General features: G+C 41.6%; 1 protein-coding gene across 3 annotated transcripts in view; it reads right to left on the bottom strand.

The window, feature by feature from the left end:
- Ahi1 (Abelson helper integration site 1) overlaps nucleotides 1–20,763 on the bottom strand; it is a 150,254-nt gene that overhangs the window by 11,258 nt on the left and 118,233 nt on the right. For 2 of the 3 annotated variants that reach the window (XM_041653427.1, XM_041653426.1), the window contains exons 20-22: nucleotides 18,205–18,367; nucleotides 15,259–15,356; nucleotides 1,378–1,436 (exon numbers count right to left, since the gene is read on the bottom strand). In XM_041653427.1, the coding sequence (XP_041509361.1) occupies nucleotides 1,378–1,436; nucleotides 15,259–15,356; nucleotides 18,205–18,367 (320 nt within the window). Of the gene's footprint in view, nucleotides 1–1,377; nucleotides 1,437–3,571; nucleotides 3,816–4,219; nucleotides 4,269–15,258; nucleotides 15,357–18,204; nucleotides 18,368–20,763 lie in introns of all 3 variants that reach the window. The other variant, XR_005974495.1, reaches the window with a different exon arrangement.

Below are 20,763 nucleotides of genomic sequence, written 5' to 3'. Positions count from 1 at the left end.
TTTCTCCCCTACCATGGATGGCTGTTTGTCTTCGGTGTTTGCTAAACCCCATGCCAGCTTAAATGATGGCTTGCCTGCCTTCCTTCCTTCTTTCCTTCCTTCCTTCCTCCCTCCCTCCCTCCCTCCCTCCCTCCCTCCCTTCCTTCCTTCCCTCTACCCCTCCTCATTACTGCTGAGATCTACAGTGGGCTGCTCTGGGGCTTTCTTTCAAACTATAACACTTGTCCTTGACCTTGGGTCGAATCCATTCTTAAATTCTTTTATTAATGAGTCTGAGAACCCCAAGAAGAGACCCTCACTTCTCCTGTATCACTTGGAAATCACTAAGAGACCCCAGTGATTGCCAGAAACAGTATCTTCCCATGGAACCTGTGGCAGAGAATCTAGCTGAGAAAGAGACAAGTCCGGCAATAAGGGTTGGAGACTGAAGTCTTAGTTTAGTAGTGAGAGCCATGCCCTATGACATTAGCACCTGGCGCTCCCTCTTGAATTTGTCAGCTATTAAAAGAGGGGATGTGGAAAGAATTGTAAGGTATCTTCTAGATTATAACTCCAAGGCTCTTTTAAAGTCTACTTAAAAATGCCACATCTCTCATCTGTGGAGCAGAATAATGTCTTATAGCATATTGCATGGTTTTATTTGGCAATTCCTGTCATTTCAATCAGGGCATACATTATTCTTCAAATTTTGAAAGTATGTGGGACATCTTTAACTTAAAATATTATGTGTCTGAAGGAAGCCCAGCAGGGATGGTCTGTGTGCACATGTGTTTAGGACACGGGAGGTGCCAGCAGATGCTGTGCTGTTCATGGACACTGTACCCAGGCTTTGCTGTGACACAGCACATTCACCCTGATGACATCCTGGGAAATGGATGTTTTCCCTTTAAAGCTTCAGAGGAGAATAGTTCATAATTTAGTTTTACCTAACCATTCACTTGTATTCAGTTAATTTTATTTCAAAACATCACTCAAACAAAGTAAATGAAAAATAAAAATGAGTCTTCTGCTGTTTAGTGTGTTGCCATTTTATATAACATTATTTCTCTGTCTTTTTTTTTTTTTTCGAGACAGGGTTTCCCTGTAGTTTTGGAGCCTGTCCTGGAACTAGCTCTTGTAGACCAGGCTGGTCTCAAACTCACAGAGATCTGCCTGCCTCTGCCTCCTGAGTGCTGGGATTAAAGGTGTGTGCCACCATCGCCTGGCCATTCTTAAAGTCTTTTAAGAGCCTGCTATTTGAAATTTAACGTGTAGTGTGATCGTCTTGCCACAGAAAGGGGATATGGACAGATGATCCTCATGATGACAACGACACTGACAGCAGCAGCAAAGCCCACCTGTCTCTCACTGGACATTATCCAAAGGAGAAGCACTTACTGGGCCATGGGCTGGGAGCCTAGTCTGGAATCCGGGGACCTGTCCTTATTCAGGAACCGCTGTGAAGAGGGAGAGAAAACAAACAGTAAGTCAACAGAAAGAACAGCGCGGTTAGTGTCCACACACTGAGAACCCGTCAGCTTCCTCCATGAAGACAGAACATGAATGTCTACGTCCTATTGAACGTGGATGTCTAGCCCAGTAACTTACTCACTCCTATGGAAAATCAAGAGCTAATCTACCACAGTTTAAAACTTTATAAACAAGGTTAGTTTTCAGATGCTGGTACTGGAAAAAAAAACACCAAAACAAACAAAATTATCATCATCATCAACAACAAAACCCACAAGAAAAACAGAGAGGAGAGGCTGTTTATTAGCCTCAGGTAACTTAACCATGGCTGCTGCTTAGCTCCACACATCTCTTTCACCGGTGCATCTTTTCTTTCTAGGTTTCTCACCGTCTCCATATTTTTTATATTGAGGCTCAACTGAACTGAATTTGAACACTCTAAACCTTTTACAATTTTTTTCAGTAAATCTTACTTCATTAATGGCATCCCTGAGAAAAAGGCCGAGTACACACTTTTAGAGGCACCAGCTTAACTCTGAGTGCTTACACTTTCTCTAGAATTTGAAGCACACCGAGGGAACAGTGTTTAATATACCACAGTGCTTTATAAATCAACCCAGTGCTGCCCTAACACAGACTGAGATAATTAGATGTTACAAAGAAGATCCATCTGATATTCAAAGTAAGACAATAACTTGCTGAATTGTGTACAGATGGAAGATACGTACACAATCATTCAGAAAACAGCAAAGAATGGGAATGATGGAAAAGGACAGAGCTTTGCTTTGAACCCTGCTTGAGAACTCCTGCTTTTCCAGCCTCCCCTCCGCTGCAGCTCACTTTGCCTCTCCACTTTTCCTCCTGCATAACCAGAGTTTTGCAGGATGGTGCCTTGGCGAGCTTTGGCACCAAGTATCTTTCAACTAGCATTACGTGCATATTAGAATATTATAAAGAATTTAAGACAACTGCTTTTCCTGACTATGGTTATGTGTTTAGTATCAGTCAGCTTTAAAACAAACATTTAGAGGCCGGGCGGTCGTGGCGCACGCCTGTAATCCCAGCACTTGGGAGGCAGAGACAGGCGGATCTCTGTGAGTTCGAGGCCAGCCTGGTCTACCAAGGGAGTTCCAGGACAGGCTCCAAAGCTACAGAGAAACCCTGTCTCGAAAAACCAAAAAAAAAAAAAAAAAGAGTGATGACAGGGAGTGAAAGGTGGGTGCAGGAGAAGTGACCCCAACAACACAAGAACTAATAGTATATCTTGATTTTTCTTCACCGCTAAAATTGATGAGACTGAGAAAATATACTGAGAAAAAAATATATATCCACAGCCAATTTCAAATTCAAAGTCTAGTCCAGATTGTTGAAAATCCTACCTGCCCTCATCCAATAGCACACACAACAAGCAACAAAAAGCAGCAAAGCCAAACTCAGGGAACATTAATTCTCACAGAACTTTCTCTACCTCTTTATGAGCATGTAAGTTCCAAACATATTAATCAAATTAAATGGAAGTTTTAAATTTTAAAAATTACCTACAAGGTCTAAGTATTATTTCAACTTCATAGCCCAATGGAAGCCAGCATCTTGCTAAAAATTTTTGTATGTTTCTAAACCATGGTCAAATGACTGGGCTTAATGAGAGAACCAAACATAGAGCTCTCATCATGAATTCTCACCAATCTGTACCCACTCTGGAGCCACTGAGAAATCAAGCCAAATCTCTCTGTGAAGCCAGTGCTGCCCTATGTGGGTCTTAGTGTTGTTTATAAGACTCTGCTCATGTGAACGGAATGCTGGGATACCCTCAGAAATGTTGTCTGAAGTACACTGTAAAGAGTGTGACAGAAAGCAGCAATGGCTGTGTGTGTGTGTGTGTGTGTGTGTGTGTGTGTGTCAGAGAGAGAGAGAATAAAACAAACAATAAAAGATAAATTATAGAGTCAATACTGTCCATGCTATGTTTCCCCTTGTGGTCTTACCACTGGTATACCTGACTCTCTTTTTATCTTATAAATCTTAAGTTAGCAGGGAGCCCATAGTGCAACGTTCTGACATTTATTTTAAAAGACACTTACTTAATGAGGACGAATACTTTACTCTAAACCCCTTTACTCACTCATTCCTTGGTCTCAGCAGCAGCACATCACATGGGTAGTGACTCATGGAGGCAGTAGGAGGGGAGAAGGAGTTTCTGTGAGCTGTTGTTTGTCTTTAAACAGGAAGACCCCAAGGCTGGAATGCAATCAGCCCATAGATGCCTCCCACCATCAACAAGGCCAAGAAGCATGGCTGCCCTTCCTTCCCTCCTTTCCACACACACCTCAGTTGTTTTGTGACTCCGTTTCCTCTTCATGGGCACCCTTGATTTGGAGAGGAGGATGAAGAGAGGAAGATGAGCAAAGCGAGGATGAGGAATGGGAGGACCAGAATCTAGAGACTCCTGCTTCCCAAGCCCTCATCTTCTTGAGGGTGATTTTCAATTTAGAATGCAACGAGGCTTAAATATGAAGGGAATGATAAATGGAGCAACTTAAAATGATACCACTGGTTATGTGGAGGAGAAGTAAACAACATACAAACAACTTGAGGAAAGAGAAAGGGGCCATGCAAACAACTCATCGGAATGGATAGGTCTAAAAACGTAAAAGATGGGCAAAAAATCATATGAATGTTCAATCAATGCACGTTGTAGCTAGCACAGCAGCAGCAGATAAGGCAGGGTTATGATACAGTATAGCTTTATTTTACATGCTGATACATTTACCTCTCCAAATGTTTCACCTCTATTTAGTGGGATTGATTCTTTTTTTTTCCTTTTAGAACATAGATACAAGAGAAGAAAGTTGCCAATGAGGGTTTGGTGGTTAAATTCTAGTCTTGGTTCTGTTTACTGTTAACTTTGTGTGGCCCTAGTAAGCCACTTAACCTCTCTTGGGATTTCTGTTAACTAGAAAAGGGAGAGGGGCTCAGAACCAAGCACAAGCTCTCACAGTACCACATTCTTATTTCTACAGATGAGGAAATGGAGGCCCAGAGTTACCCAGGCTACAGAGCAGCTGAAGGCTTACACCAAGCTTTCTAAAGTTGAGTTAACAGGAAAACTAATTCTCCGTACAACTTTGTTCGAAGTCTCAAGTGCAAACAGGAAGCAGTATAGTCCTCTGGGTTAACAACTAGGTTTGTACAGCCTGGCACACTCTGCCACTGGTATGGATCCCAGTGCTTTAACGCATAGGTCGCAGACTGTAACTAAATGTAGGGCTGTGTCATGCACCTCCACCAAGCAGCCTTGGTACTACACCCATAGCTTGGACACGTCATGCTGTGGCTGCCATTATACCACATAGTGCCAGCAAAGGCTGCCTGGACACAACTAGGATCTGAAGTGACTGTGTTTTGGATGTCAGTGTTTTTATTATACACACAGTTTTCTGCACTTATAGAACCAAAACAACTGCATTATGGAATGAAAAGAAACAAACACAGCCTTGTCTTGGTGTCATTCTTTAGCATGTGACAAATTAATATATCTCTGGATTGTTGAGTTAAAATGTTGGATTTTAAAAGTTGCTGCTTGAGTTCCATAAAAAAATTTATTAAATGAAGTTTGTTTGGGATTAGGACAGACTTTCTAACTATGTCTGAAATGGCTTTAATGGTTCTTCTGACATATTATATGAAGTATGTATGCAATGCTCTAATGCGAGAGGATATATCCTAAAAGAGAGGTACTCGTTCAACTCTCCTTTAGCTATCAACCACCACACTTTTTCACTAGCAAAATCAGAATGTCTAACAGGTATGCAGGGGTCAAGTTTGAAGCCAACATCCATACAATGAGCTATCACTTTGCATCCATCAAATAGACCCAAGGACAAGGAACTCTACCAGGCCAGGAATGCGAAGGGCTCTAACCACTCTTCTCTATTCTTTTCTCTAAAACAAAACAAAACAAAATGAACAAAAACAAAAAACAAAAGCCAGGGGATCTTTAAAATACTTCTTCTGTCTGTGGACTTGAATCAAAGCTTGTAAACCACAGCAGAGACAATGGAGGTAACCTGGGTTAACTTGTCTCACAATGCACTTACACATACTCTGGTCTTTGTCTCTTGGCTTTCTAACACTGTAACATGGCCACAGGCACTGCAGAGAGGAATTTAGATGTCTTTCTCCTTTGACCAGAATTAAATAAATTAATTTTCCTTTTCCAATTTCTGTTTGCTGATTTCTTTGGAATACAGGGAAACTGAGGCAGTGAGTTTATGGGCTTAAGTACTCTGAACCCTGAACACAGACAACCCTTTCCACTCTTATCACAGATTTTAGAGTGAAGAATTGTTGATAACATGTTACAAGTTAGGGTATAAAATGCTTCCTATCAGTGGTTTAATATGCTGATCGATGCAAAATTTAATAGCATTACTGGGATGTATGGTAGGGCCTTGGTGGAGGAAGTAGGTCACTGGGGACACTCCCTGGAAGGGCTGTCCTGCTTTTAGCTCTTTTCTTGTTCCCTTTTTGTTTCCATGGTTGCCAAGAACCGAGTGGCTCTAATCCCTCATGGCTTCTCTACAAGAGTGCTTTACTTCACCACAGGCCTGAAAACCATGGACCCAGCAGACTGCTGGTGAACCCTTGGAAACTGTGAGCCAGAAAAAACACTCATGCTTTTAAACAGTTTCTTGGAGGAATGCTGACACAGCAACAGAGCCGAACCCACCGTGAGTCCAGGGGGATGAACCCACAGGCATGTTCAAGCACCTCTCATCTTTATGTTTCTTTTCTTCTAGTGGTGGTGTTGGGGAGCAAACTCAGAGCCTCAAACTAAGCAAATGCTTTTCTCCTGAGCTACATCCCTAGACAAAGAACACGTTTTTGAAATAGACATTTGATCACATCACCTCTCTGCTTTCCGCACTTTGATGGCTCACGACCACACTTGAGTAAACTCCAACTCCCTAATGTGTCATATGAAAGCTCCCAAGATTCTTTTATTTACTTGGGGTCAGTCTTTTCTCTTATCTCAAGCTCTTACCATGATGCTGCCTTAGGTCACCTTAGGTTCTTCACAGGCTGTTGCTAATGTCCCAAAGGTATTCCCCCCACCCCCCGTGATAACTTCCAGTTTCCACAAATGACCCCACAATTTCCGGTCACTGTCCTTCTCTGCTTATGTCTAATTTTGTGACTCTCCTACTAATGCCACTTTCATTCTTTAGGCTGCAATGCAGGAACTAGTTCTGATTCATTGGCCATCACTATCCACACTCCATTTTACCAAGCTTTCTTCAAGTGTTCAGCAAACAAGGAAGATGCCGAAGCAGGTGAAGCAGTGAGCATGGGATCCCCAGGTGAGGGCTGAGCGCGCGCGCACATACACACACACACACACACACACACACACACACACACACACACACAAGGATCCCAGCTTGAGAAGGGGTTTACCATACAAGGAAGTGCAGATCTCTCAAAACAGATGCAGAAACAGGGTGAAATTACAGAAATATACAGAAAATCAGGATGGAATCATGAGGGATTCATGTTAGAATCCTGTGAAAGGCAAGAGCCAACGCTGACTGGGAGCATGGAAGTCGCAGCTTGAGGGGTGTGGGTACTATTTTCTTTGAGAATGTGTGGGGAGTGTGGCAGTGTGTCAAGGTGAACGAACAGAAAGATGACAAGACAGTGAGCCCCACTGAGGCAGGTAGTCACGATTAACAAGGTGGTAAATTTTTTTTTGAAAAAAGAGACAAATAAATATAGAACTCACATGACAGAAATGGACAAGGGGTTTACTCTAGGCTTGGAGACCAATGGGACAAATTACAGGTCCAAAGTGCTGCTCATGCATCGGGCATCAAACTGCTAAATAATGGGCTTCTATGAATTGACTTCCTGTGGCCCACGTGGTCTGGACTGCAAAGAAGAGAAGTGGACTGTGGGGAAGCAAGAAGTCAGAAAACATCAGAGAAGACCTCTATTTAAAAAAGTGTGCTAACTAACGAATAGTATGTGCAAGAGTGCATGCACTTGTGAGAATGTGTGTGTGTCACAGAGTGTGGAGGTCACATGACAAGCTGCAGGAGTCAGTTCCTTCCTTGAACTATGTGGATGGCAGAGATTGAGCTCAGGTAGTCAGGCTTGAGAGAAATTACCTTTACCAGCTGAGCCATCTTGCCCAGCTGACACCTACTCCCCGCTTTTTACAACTCCTGCAAACAAAAGAGCTATTTGGGTCTCTACTTCCTCTTTTGAGCAAGAATTATTTTCTAATCTCCCATCATGAAGGAGTAATTCTTCCCAAATCAGGTCATGTGGACTATAAGGAAATTCTCTGCTTTAAGATACAGTAGCCTGTAGGTGGTGGCTGCGGAGGCACACCCACAGTAATTAGGGAACAATAAGGGTGAAATAGAAAAGGCTCTCTCAGTGCTGAAATGCTCAAGTCAAAGAGTGCTTAAAGCAAATTTGCTCCAATATGTTGAGAAAGATGTGTTATTTCATGGTTCATTTGAATTAAAAAAGGACCCTTGAATAAGAAAGGATCCATTCCCTTTTATGTTCCTAAAAAGAAACCATAAAATTAGTACCACTATTGATCACACTACTGTGATTGTTAAGTAATAACTAGAACATCAGCATATTGTTAATTTTCCATGGTTTTTGCAAAGACTGGTATCAATTCTTCAAACACAGGAAACAAGCAGTATCAACAGGTATCTACATCAGATTAAGAGACATTTTATAAAGCCAGGTCTAGTGGCTTATGAGATAGAAGGGTTGCTTGGTTCAAAGTCAGAGAGCAAAACTCTTTCCCCCCAACAATATTTCAACAGCACCACAAATTCTCAACCCTTGACAATGCACACCACATTTTAAACAATGCATTACCATCCTGGAATGCCAGTCGTGCTCAGGGTGAGCATCTGGTAAGTAGGAAGGCTGCCAAAGTGAGCAGAGCAGAGCTAGGGTGTGAGAGCTCCAGGGAAAGGTCACGCTGCTTGTCAAAGCAGAGGCAGTGTGGCTGATCATAATCAGTCCTGCCACTATCTAAAGGACATTTCTGACAGAGTGACTGGTGGGGCGTTCATCTGTCACATTTCAGAGAAATGTTGTTGATGTCTAGATTACCCTGAAGACACCATCACGAAGAACACACTGTGTTACTCTGTTAAAGACTCTTAACGGAGAGTCCTGGGCCACGTGGAACACTGACAACAGCACAGTAGATGTAATGTCATGTTTTATACATTCGAATAGTCATTATTCAAGACTTCTTACCTCAGAGAAATCAATAAATTTTACACAAGCAAACAATCCACGCCCATGATACATTCAGAAAAGAATTGGGATAAATCCCCTAAAAATACTTATTTGTGCGTCTTACAAAAAAAAAACAACAACAGAATTTTCACTGAAAATCTATTATTAGTCTATAAATTGAGCTTTTGACGGAAGATGGGCATAATAAAATGGAATGTGATAAAGGCTGAGTTTAGGCTCGAATTAGGAGCGAGCTGCTAAATGGGAAAACAATTCATATATATATTTTAAAAATATAAATTTAATTAAGAAGATATTAGGAATATTTTCTAAACCTACTTCTGGGGTCAAACTGCTGAGGGACTGTCCCAACGACTTTGTATTTCAGAGCTCGTGGCAATATTCTAGACCCTGCGCTAGGCTAGATAATCTGAAAACAAGCGGCAGTACATGGGGCCTCATCCTGTACCTAATGTTTTCATGAGATGCTAACAGGAACCACTAGTGTAAAATGTGTGTGTGTGCGCGTGTGTGTGAGCGTGCGCGTGTGCACGCATTGGGAGACAAACTATGATGGAATTATACGATGCTTTGGGGTTCTCTGTTCTTACTTTGGACTAGACAACAACAACAACAAAAAACAAAATAAAAAAGGCAGATGCTACTGAATATAATTAGACAGTGCACTTTGGCTTAGGAATTGGTTGTTTTGAATTAAACCAACTTGCTCCTACTGACTCTACATGCCAGGGAAATACTGAAAATAATCAAAACACATTCTTTTTACATGAAGATGTGCTATGATATATAGTTTTAGAATTATCTTGGGAAAATAAAAAAAATGGTTAGTATTTGTCTAGTGAATTTTTACAAAGCAGCACCATGATTGTGCTGTATTTCCAGAAGGCATCTAGCATTCCTGTGTATAAGTTTCACTAAATCTAGCAGCAACTGAAATTAGATGTTGAAACTATATATGAGACACACACACACATTATACCTGTGTCAATGATGAGCTACTTATAGAAGATAAATGATGCTTCTCAATTTTAAGTAATTTTTTTTTTACAAATTTCAAAAAGAAAAGAAAACTGAGAGTTTATCAAAAATAACAATAACAATACCCACAGCATTTTAGGAATTAAGAATATTCCGGTTGTTTTAGTAATTAAAAATGGTCTAAAAATACAATTTTTCTGTGTTAATGAAAATTGTTCAAGATGTATTAGTAAAAGTAAAAAGAACTTTAAGTATAATCCTAATTAATAAAATAAATCAACGTGAATGAAGTCATGCCTGCTCACATGCAGAGATTTTTGAAGGCCATGAAAAGCTTAGAATCAACAGGATTATAAGTGTACAGAACTTATTTTTAATCCTATACTATTTTTTATTCACTAAATTTTATAAAATATGAAGATGCATTACTTTTATAGTAAAACTAATTAAAAATGTTTAAAACAGAAATGAAAAAATAAGACCAAATTGTTAGAATGGCTTTTTCTATTAGATGCGAATTGGCAGCACATCTTGGTGGAGAAGTCCTAGATGAGCCTGGAGGAAACATCCATCTCCACACAGGCTACCAATGCTGCTGCCAGCCACCCCCACTTCAGTGTGTCAGGATTTGCACACGGAACCACACAGCAGGTGTGTCCACTGGGAGACCTTGGAGGAGGTGGCGGCTGCCATGTCACTGAAAGGCATAATTTTAGTTTTTATTGAATAGTTTGAACAGAAGTCAATTTAAAAAGGACAGTTGAGGTTTCTTTCCTTAAAGTATAGAGAATAAAACTGACCACTGGGACATGCCTGTAGTCCCAGCTACTTGGGAGACTGAGGTGGGAGAACCCTTGAACCCAGCAGTTCATGGTCAGTCTGAGCAACAGAGTAAGACCCCCATCTCAGAAACAGACTAAAATAAACAGAACATGATTCTTACAAGTTCCATGAGAGGAAGGCACACTGAAACAAACATAAAACAGGCATGTAAAAAACCACAGTGACACAAGACCTGGCTGTGGAGGTTAATGCCTGTCTATTCTAACAAGATGGCCGAGAACAGAGGACATGGTTTGAGACTATGGAGGCCACACCCCTTATTATAGTAGTGTCATCTGAATGAGTATCTCTCTACTTTATGGATCTCAATTTGTTCATCTGTACAATGAAGTAGCTGAGCTAGAATCACAGCTTCACTCCTGGCACAGATCCATAATGCTATGTACTCAGACCTCCCACAAATCCTAGTCACTTTTCATACTCTTGATAATAAGAAAAGGCTGGCATTCAAAATTAAATCTCTGATGCATTCTTATGGTATGTTTATAAGACAGAATCTTGATCAAATCAACCATACTTATTTTGATAAAGAATTAATTAAAAAATACAATATACTAGGTGCTAGGGATGCGTAGGTTCACATTTATCAAGGTTGATTGTCAGATTCAATGACTCAGTATTCAAGGCATTTTAGTGCCTGGGGCAATATCATGTTTATTGGGGACTTCTTTTTACATTAGCACAGATCATTTCTCTCTCTCCAGGAATCATCACACCGTCTAATACACATTCAACAACAAATTCCCTGGAAGATATCGGTCTGTCTGTCTATAAATAAGAAAACATGCACATTCCTAATTTTTTAAAGTACTGGAGACTGAACCAGTATCTTGTATTGCTAGGCAAGCACTCTAACACTGAATTACACCCACTGCTCTCTGTAGGATTCTAGTCTAACACATGGATTCATATAGACAGATCAAATTATATTCTTCCAGTAAATAAATTCATTCACCTTAACTTTAAAGCCTGATCCAAGCTCCATCTTTTCTGTGGGAATGTCCTATTTCCTGGCCCACACGGCTTCTTACTCTGTGTGACACTTGCTTTATGCATTAATACTAGTAACCATTCTTGTGCATGCTAGGCAAGTGTTCTACAACTTGTTATAATCTTGGCATAATACTTCATATTAAAAACTATTTAATTTGCATGTTGTATGTTTCCTTGAGATCTGTTAGAATTAAGGTTTGGTCTGAAGAACTAGCATACTGGGAGACGGATGTAAGGGCGTGTCTGCAGCATGGAGATCCAAACTGGACACAACTACAGTCTGAACTATACCATGACACAGTGAGTCCATCTAAGGAGAAGAAGGATACAGGCAGTGAGAGTTCTCTGGAGTAAGTGGTCCCTTAGGAACACTGCCACATTAGGAACAGGAAGGTCAGGACCAATTTCACATGAGTAGTTAAATATAGAAAACTCCTGGTTTCTCCTGTGGCTAACAGAATCAACGGAGAGGAAGTCAGGAGTACATAGGCTTAATGATCAGCATGGTGCAAACTGGGGACACCAGGATTGCTTGATCTTTCATTGCATTTCATACTAAACCAAAAGCTGTGTTATTGCCTCCATGCTAACGTTATATTTCCACTGCACTGATTTATCTGGGTTGTAAATTTAGTATAGAATTGCTGAGTTGGTGACATGTAGCTTTTCAAAATCCCCATGCTAAATTTCTAAGCCTCCCAATGACAGTTTTTGGAGATAATGAGAATCTTCACAAGTGGAATTTGTGCTTTTACAAAATAGACATAAGAGAGATTCTTCTCCATCTATCCTGTGAGGTTGCAATCAATGGAGCTGCAAACCAAAGTCCACCCTCAACAGATACCAGATCTACTAGTACCTTAACCTTGGATTTGCTAGTCTTGCCAGTCTCCAAACTGTGAAAATTATTCATCATGTAAGCCATTATAAATTACTGCATATTTGTTATAACAGTCCCTAAGACAAGCCTCTGCCTAATTTTGTAAATCTGGTGTTCATTAGTAGAAAGGAGAGCTTCCTGTAACTAGTGGCAAATCTGGCTAAGTCTACCAGCCTTCTCCTGCTTCTCCGTCTTCTCCAATCTGATGAAACATGCAGGAAATCTCTCACTCTTTATTTCTAGACTTTACCCAAGTTATCCCTTCTCCCTGCCCCCTGCATTTGAAAGGGATGCTGTTCTAAGCTTGACTCCCTTGTCATATTTTGTTAGTAGGTTCTCTGTTGAGTTGTAGAGAGTAAGTGATGCAGGATCTCTAAATCCTGCAGAGATGCCGGTAGCCCCCGACTTGCTTCTCGTAGTTGAAAAAACAACAAAAATCTCTAGACATTGCCAAATGTCTCCTGGGAGGCAAAATCCCTACCAGCTGAGAAGCTCTAGTCTACCCAGGACTTATCTAGCATTTTGTTCTTCTGTAATGAAACAAACTCCTACGCCTTCCACAATTCATTATGTCTTGATTTTGCCTCCACAGCATATCAGTCTGTGTCCCTTCAATACTTGAAAAATAACTGGCTATCTTGTCTCCTCCAACAACTCCTCATTCTCTTGCCCTCACTTCTCTGAAGTGAAACTTTTGAGAATGGCTTCCACTTGCTTCTCACTTTAATTCCAGCACAAAGCTATCAGGGCCCTGTTGACTACCAAATGCTCAGATAATCCAACGGCTTGACTGGCAGGCGTGTCCAACCTGCAGCCTGTTTCCCACAAGTTCAAGGACAGTTAGGAAGGTGGTCCAACGTAAGATTATTTAAAATAAACTTATTTAAAATATCATTTAAACTTATTTAAATATTAGAGACTTGTAAGTGCATGTGTGTGTTTGTTTGTGTTCTTTTTCTTTTTGTAACTCGAAACATGGTTTTCAAGCAGGGACTTTGTAGACAGCAAAGTGGCATCACGATGTTGGGCATGCCTAAATATATAATTTGCTTCACCCTTAGATTCCAGGGCATGTCTTTTTCTTTTATTTTCTGTTTTCCAATCTATTCTTTTTTTTTTTTTTTTGACTCTATTAACACCAGTGTCAACTGGGCTCTGCCTTTGGCTTCCTTCTCTTCTGACTCCGCAGACCTTATCAGGGCCATGGCCTTTACCACAAACCCCGCTTTCCAGCAGGGAGGCTGACTACACTAATTCCTCTTCATTTGGTTTTGGAGCTCTACTTTCTCTCAAATCCCAGTCCAGCACTTCTGAGCGCTTGTGGATATTTCTACCTGGGATCTCTAAAGGCATCAGTAGCAAACTGAAATATCTAAAACTGAGCTAACCAGCTCTCCACAGCCACCTTGTCTCACCACACTGTTCCCAACGCTTCCTAGCTCATTAATTTTGTAGTATTATCATCTATTCAGCTATGAACAACCCAGCGACTTCAGAGTGACCTTAGGTTCTCGACCACTAAGCAGCTGAATAATGAAAAGCCAGGCAATCACAGCCTCTGCCTACCTCTCATCCCTCTGGCTCAGTCTCGTATTTTCCTTCTATGTATCCCTAATGAGTTTCCTCATGCTAGGTTTTATTACCTCTATTTTAACCACTAGTGCTAGTGCTATAATTAAAATCATTTTATGTAATTTCCTGGGGTACCTCCCCCAGGGGAACCCTTGTCTGGAGGATGGCAGAGTGCACAGGGTTGCTTGTGGCCCAGTGCCTCCATTTCTCCTCAACTTTTCCCCTTTATTTTTTTTTAACTTTTTTTAACTTTTTCCCTTTAAACCTACATTCCTCAGATACAATCATGACATTCTATACCTTATTCAAGTCCTCTCTCTTTGGGAATGTTTTGTCCTAAGTTCCTGTAACACTTCTTTTAAATCCCCAAAGCTTCAGGCTATGCATTTCTCCCTTGGGAACTATGTCTGGGCCTTCCCAGAACAGAATGGAAGGTTTCTCCCCGCGTGTTCCCAATGAAACAGGCATATTATCTCCATCCTGGTTCCAAGACTCTGTTGAAACTACCGGCTCACAGGTGGCTTGCCACCAGTCCGTCAAAATCGTTAGGGCAAGTGCCTCGTCCACTTATACCAGCTTCATTTGGAGTTACCACAATGCTCGGCATGGAAGAACTCAATAACTATGTGTTGAAAGTCTGAGCCAGAATGGGTTCAAATGCTAAAACCACAAGATACATATTGGTGTGTGTGTGTTCAAGAGCTAATGTCGTAAGTGGAATGGATCTAATAAGCCATATGCATAAGAAATACTATTCCTACCAGAAAGATACTGCTTTCTGACGGCACAGACCTTAAACGGCAATGGCACGTCTCTGGCTGGTAACAGCTGAAAGTGCCTTCAATTACTAGCAAGTGAAAGGAGCAGTCTTTATTCTGTGGACTCCTGTGAGCCCTGGTCAGTGTGCGCCTTCTAGGTGAGGCTGATGCGGTGTTAAGGTGACGCTGGAGATGCAAGCGCAGAGTGGAAAGCAGCACACCTAAAGCCACAGGCTCCACTTCCGGGCTGCATACCAGCACAGGCTGGGACTTGGGGGCTAGAACTCTATCCTCTCTGAGCCTCCTCAGTTTCCTTATCTGGAAAATGGCTACAACATTTACTTCATATACTTCTCATTGGTGCCCAGATCAAAAGAAGTAACAATGTAAACAATGGTATATCATAAGCATGAAAAATAAAGGAATATTTTATACAGATTGAAAAAAATCAAAGCATCATCTATGTAACACATTTTTGACAATACGTACCTTCTGAGAAGCTGAAGGCTTTTCTGTCTTAGTTTTCTCCTTGGGAGTTAAAGGAGGAGATCGCTCCTTTATCTCTGGAGGTGATTCTCGATACAGTGCTGGAATTAAAACAGGAAGTCATAGAATTAGAACCAGAGCACTGTTCCACCAGAGAACAAACTATGAAGGAGGGCAGGTATTTAAATGTAAAGAAACTGATATTCAATGCTTGGTTGTAGCAGCACGTGATGCGGAATATGCTCGCTAAGGTAGTCTGCAGTCTGACTACAGACTTTACAGGTAAAGAAGCTTTAATCATGAAGATCTAGAATGCAGACTATGTAGTCACATAGATGCTTATTTCATTTTTTCTCAACACACAGTCACTAGGAACCTGCTGAATGCAAGGTTACTGCTAGGTTGCCACACAGTCTCTGCTCTCCAGGAGCTCCTGTCTGCCTAGAGGCAGCCGTGCCCACAAATGCAGCATCATTTGAAAGGCAGCTAACGACAAAGACAAAGTGATTTGGGGGATGGAGAATCCTGAACAAAGGAAGTAGAAGGGGTGTCAAGCTCTGAAGAGCAGACAGAACTGTGCCCTGAAGGATAATTTGGAAACAAAGAATGCGTAACACAGATTTAGGATAATACCTAAGATTTAAATTTAAAACCCCTTTAATCTAAGATCATAATCTACATAGTCTATTGAGTCTACATGAAGTATGTGTATGTAAAAAATCATATGGGAATCTTAAAGTACTAAAGTGAAAATCTATTTTAATTAAGAGTAAATCAAAATTGAGAAATTCCAAAGATGTGTTTAATTGAACTTGCACAATTAAGATTATGAGTTTTTAGCTGGATGTGAGTATGGGTTGGGGTTACCCCTAGGTTTTTTTATATCTTGAGAAAAGAGTGTCAGATGTGACTGGGAGGAATTGATGGCGTTGTCTTTTCAGTGGCTCAGACACAGAGTCAGACTCTTTCACAATGGAATGGTGCTGGTCTCCTAAACGCCCCTGGTCTCAGCTGAACAGTGGGTAGAGATTCTGTTCGTATATAAACTCACATTCGCTTTGCAGAATGTGGCTTCAGATACAGATCAAGGACAATCCCTCCCACTCGTTTTAGAATGGGATATGTTGCTGAGAGTCATTTTCCCTGCTAATGCTAAATTCGGCAGTTGAGTTTTTGGTAAATTTAGGAAACAAATAGGATAAAAGGGAAAAAAGAACCCGCTGAAGGGTGAGATTGAGTTCTTATATTCTCAGGTATTCTGATTGCTCTCCTACTCTCACCTACACAAGGCTCTCACAAGAAACAGCGACTAAAGGAAGCATTAATTATCCTAAAGCACAGCAAGAAATGCCGACAACTGCAGGATGGTCCTGAGTAGAGGCGAGGCATCAGTTCTGCACAGAGCCGTCAACCATCATTGCAGGTGCTCACTACATAAGGAAAGTAAGCTTTGTTAGATTTTAACTCCCTGCAGATCATCTATCTGTAGCTTGTCAAGAGAGGAGAGCCTAAGGGTTTATTTCTGCAGAACATGCTATGGGAGACACATGATCTCTTTATACTGCCAAGTAAAAACAGTATCTGCAGATGTTTTCACTGGTATCTGACAGGAACAGGCTGATTCCTGTTAAAGTCACAGACATACTACCGTGCTTCACGACAGCTCTGCCACTGCCACTAAACTTAGCTGTGACCCTGTTCCAGAGCTTGCCCAGGAAAGAGTTGGGGGAGTGGGGATGTTTATGGCAGCCAGGAAGTCAGAGGTGTGGGGCATGTGGGAGAGGACTTTAACACCTTCTTAACTCTACCTGGGGTCTCTGCCCGACACCAGCTTCCTTCCATTCTCCCTAAGCTTCCTCCACTCTGCATTATCTTAAGCCATGCACTGTGCTTCCAGGAGACCTTACAAGCTGCCAGTCATTCCTTAGAGGGGGACATTAAAAGAAGTCCCTTCATCTAGCACAGTAATTAAGTATGACATTCTTCCTCCTTTTCAGTTTTAAAACTATCCTTTTGCTCTCACAATTTGAACTTGAAGGGGAATTAGTGTTAGTACTTCTGTTCACACCTAGTTTGGTTTCAACGGGTTTCAAAGATTAGCATGAAAATAGACTATTATGAATAAATAATTCTTTGTAGAAACAAAAGAGAATAAGTATTCATAACGGTGTTGCCTATTTCACTTTAAGTCAGAACTGCATGAGTGTCTGCGTAGGAGAACTTAGCAGATGGAGCTCAATGTCTTCATGAGATCCACAGGTCTCCATCAACTGCTGGGCATAGGCTCCAAGGTGGCTTTTCTGACTAGAGTGCCGGGCTTTCCCTAGCATGCCACCAGGCCAGCTGCTGTTAGAGGATTCTTCTGAAGAAGTCTGCTGCCTGCTCCTCACTTCACTGCTCCTGTTCACCTCACTTTCAGGCTTTCTGTGACAGCTCCATTTTCACCTTGCAAAGCCTCACAGCAAAACTCTAGATCTTAGAAGGCCTCACCAGGACTCCTCCTGTTCACTCTTCTTTTCACTAAAGCTGCTCAGTGAGCTTGCGAATGAGCCAGCCCCTCACTCATGGTTCAGAAGGCCAGAGCTGAGGGATACAAACAGGAAGAGTGAGAGCTGAAGGATTTGAGATTCTTCAGATGCTAGTCAACCCAGGAGTCACTGTGGCGAGCGAGGAGCTGACAGACTGTGTGCAGCAGCTGGCAGGGCAGAAGGAGCTGCAGGAAGTAGTTGCTGGGAGGGTCCCCAGGGATCACCTCCCTTCTCACAGCTTGGGAGCTCTCTGGCACCCTAGTGCCTCCTCTTTTCAGCTTTTCCATTGCAAGAATAAAAATGTTTCCTACTGGTAAACTCATGCAATGGTTATGTAGACAGTACAAGAAAGGGTAGAAACGATTAAATCTTGGGCACAGTTTTACCATCTTAGGGTAGCAGGAAGGGAGCATGCACTTACTTTCACTAGCCACATGATTAGCTGGAAAAAACCCTTCCTGCCCCTTTCCTAAGCTGCCGTACCACCAGTCTTCATTATCTTTGAAAAACACTCGGATAATGTCTCCGCGATGGATGGTTAGTTCATCTGATCGGCTCGCTGTGTAGTCATAAAGAGCCACAACCTAAGAGAGAGATAAGACCACCACAGCTTTATCACAACTGTGCCACAGAAAAAGCCCCAACACTCACTTCCTCTTGCAGAAGAGCAGCTGAAACCAAAGCAGGACTTTGGTAAGCCTGAGGCTGTCTCAAGGGTTGCTAATAGGATCAGGGGTGGTGGGAACACAGCAGGAGAAGCAAGATAAAAGACTGTGGGATTGAGAAATGGTTAAGAGTATTCAACACACAAAGATTAGTTTCAAAATACCAGATGTTGAAGTTTTAAAGTAAATTACTTTGAAGAAAAAAAAAAACCCAGCCCATCACACACCATTCCATTTCTTAGAAGTGCTTTCTGGTATACCTTGAGGTCCCAGTCCCTGCTCTAAGCAGATGCCTCTGAAAGAAAAAATCTTCAGGTTATCAGCTTTACAAAAAAGGAAAAGCTCAATGGAAGAACTTGATTATATAATTCTATTATCATTATTGGGTTTACTGCTGAAGTTTCTTTTTGAGAAAAACTTTTCTTGAAAAAAACCAGTTTTTCATAGTTTTACAGCAGCACCTATGCCTTCTGACTTTCCTTTAAAAGCTGATCTTTGCTAGACACAAACTAAGAGGAGAGGCCTTTCTATGAAATTCTTCTTGTTTTATAACAATATCCATCCTGTTTGACTTGTTTTCCTTAAAAAAAAACTACATGCAAGTCAAAAATGATGCTGCAGAGTGTTTAAAAGTCCTTTCTAGCATTTGGAAAGAGAGCTCAGTCCATCTCAGATCTGTTGCACTATGTGAAGTGGGCATTATAATATGTATACACATGAATATGCTTATTCTACTGTTTCTTCACTAAACAGGGCTTCAAACTGTGAAATGGAAACACATCATTATAGCCTTCTGAAACCAGGTTGATGGATTCCTTCAATGAACAACTATGTCAATCCTAAGGTGGCTGGCGCTGCACCCACAGTGGTAAACCAGCAGCAGGATCATTTCTAGAGGAGATACCTCACATAGGCTTTGTAGGAGACCAGAGGACAATTAGGAATTAGATGGGCAAAGTGTGTAGGTGTGCATCTCAGGCCGATTCCATAGCATGTTTGAGTTCAGTTAAGAGGAACCCCCAACTGGTTCAGTATGGTGAAGCCCTGCATTATGAGTGGCAGTCAAAGGCAGGGGAAGCTAACACTTGGGTAGTTAGTGGGGTCTGACGACACAGTCAAGGGAGTACTGTGGCTGCATGAGGCCAGCAGGCTTATTTGTACAGCTCCAGTTCTGAAGGACAGCGGGAGGATCAGCTTGGACAAATGTATCATGTAGGAAGCTGCACATCAGGTTTATGTCATCATGTGGACCACTGCTAATTTAGTTCATAAAGGTGATATATTAACGCTTTTACTACATTTTCCAAAAGGGTCTGTTGAGGAAAGAAGCTCTTGAGAGAGGTTCCACAAGACCTAGCATGAGATTGCCCACTATACCCCTATGGTAGTGCCCATCTATTACTGGATGCTTTCTTAGGCTCCAAATGCAGCACACAGACTACACGCTACCTGTGAACTTGCTACACACATTTTGTTATGGATCACACTGCACTCTTCAAAATGAAACCTTAAAACTCTAGCCCCGAATATGAATATATCTGGAGAGACTGCCTTTAAGGAGACACTTAAAGTTAAGTGATGTCACAAGTCATCCTGACCAATAGGATCACTATTTTTGGAAGAGGAAGAGATGCCAGAAGCACATAGGCACACAGAGAAAAGGACTATGTGAGCACACAGTGTAAAGGTGACCTCCTGCCAGAAAAAAAAAGGCCCCAGGAGAAACCTACACAGCTAATATCTTGGTCCTAGCCTACTAACCTCTGGAACTATGAGAAAGTAAATTCCTGCTGTTTAAGCCACCAAGTTTGTGTATTCTGGTAGTAGCTCTAGCAGACTGGCATAGTTCCAGAACTTGATGGCTTCAGATAAAACCTCATGTGGGAAGCACACATGAGGAATGCCTCCCATGCATCTACTTCCAGCCCTGGTGAGCCTAAGTTCCATCTTTACATTGTCTCCTGAGTGCCACGTCTAAGGCAGAGGCAATGCCTTCCTCATCAAATGTTACAAGCATCCTTGTTGATGGAGGATGATGGCTGATGAAGCTTTAGCCTCTAAATCAGTGCTTCTCAACCTGTGGGTCAGGACCCATTTGAAGATCAAAGTGCCCTTTCATGGAGATCACCTAAGACTACCTGAAAACACAGATATTTATAATATGATTTATAACAGTAGCAAATTACAGTTTTGAAGTGGCAATGAAAATAATTTTATAGTTGGGGGTCACCACAACACAAGGAACTGTATTAAAGAACTGCAGCATTAGAGAAGTTGGGAATGCAGTTCTGAAGCAATGGAACAGTCTTTGGAGT

The sequence above is a fragment of the Microtus oregoni genome, unplaced genomic scaffold (assembly GCF_018167655.1).
Source record: "Microtus oregoni isolate MIOR12 unplaced genomic scaffold, Mior012 000006F_ref0000085, whole genome shotgun sequence".
Classification (NCBI taxonomy): domain Eukaryota; kingdom Metazoa; phylum Chordata; class Mammalia; order Rodentia; family Cricetidae; genus Microtus; species Microtus oregoni.
This window is presented reverse-complemented; position numbering and strand designations above follow the sequence as displayed.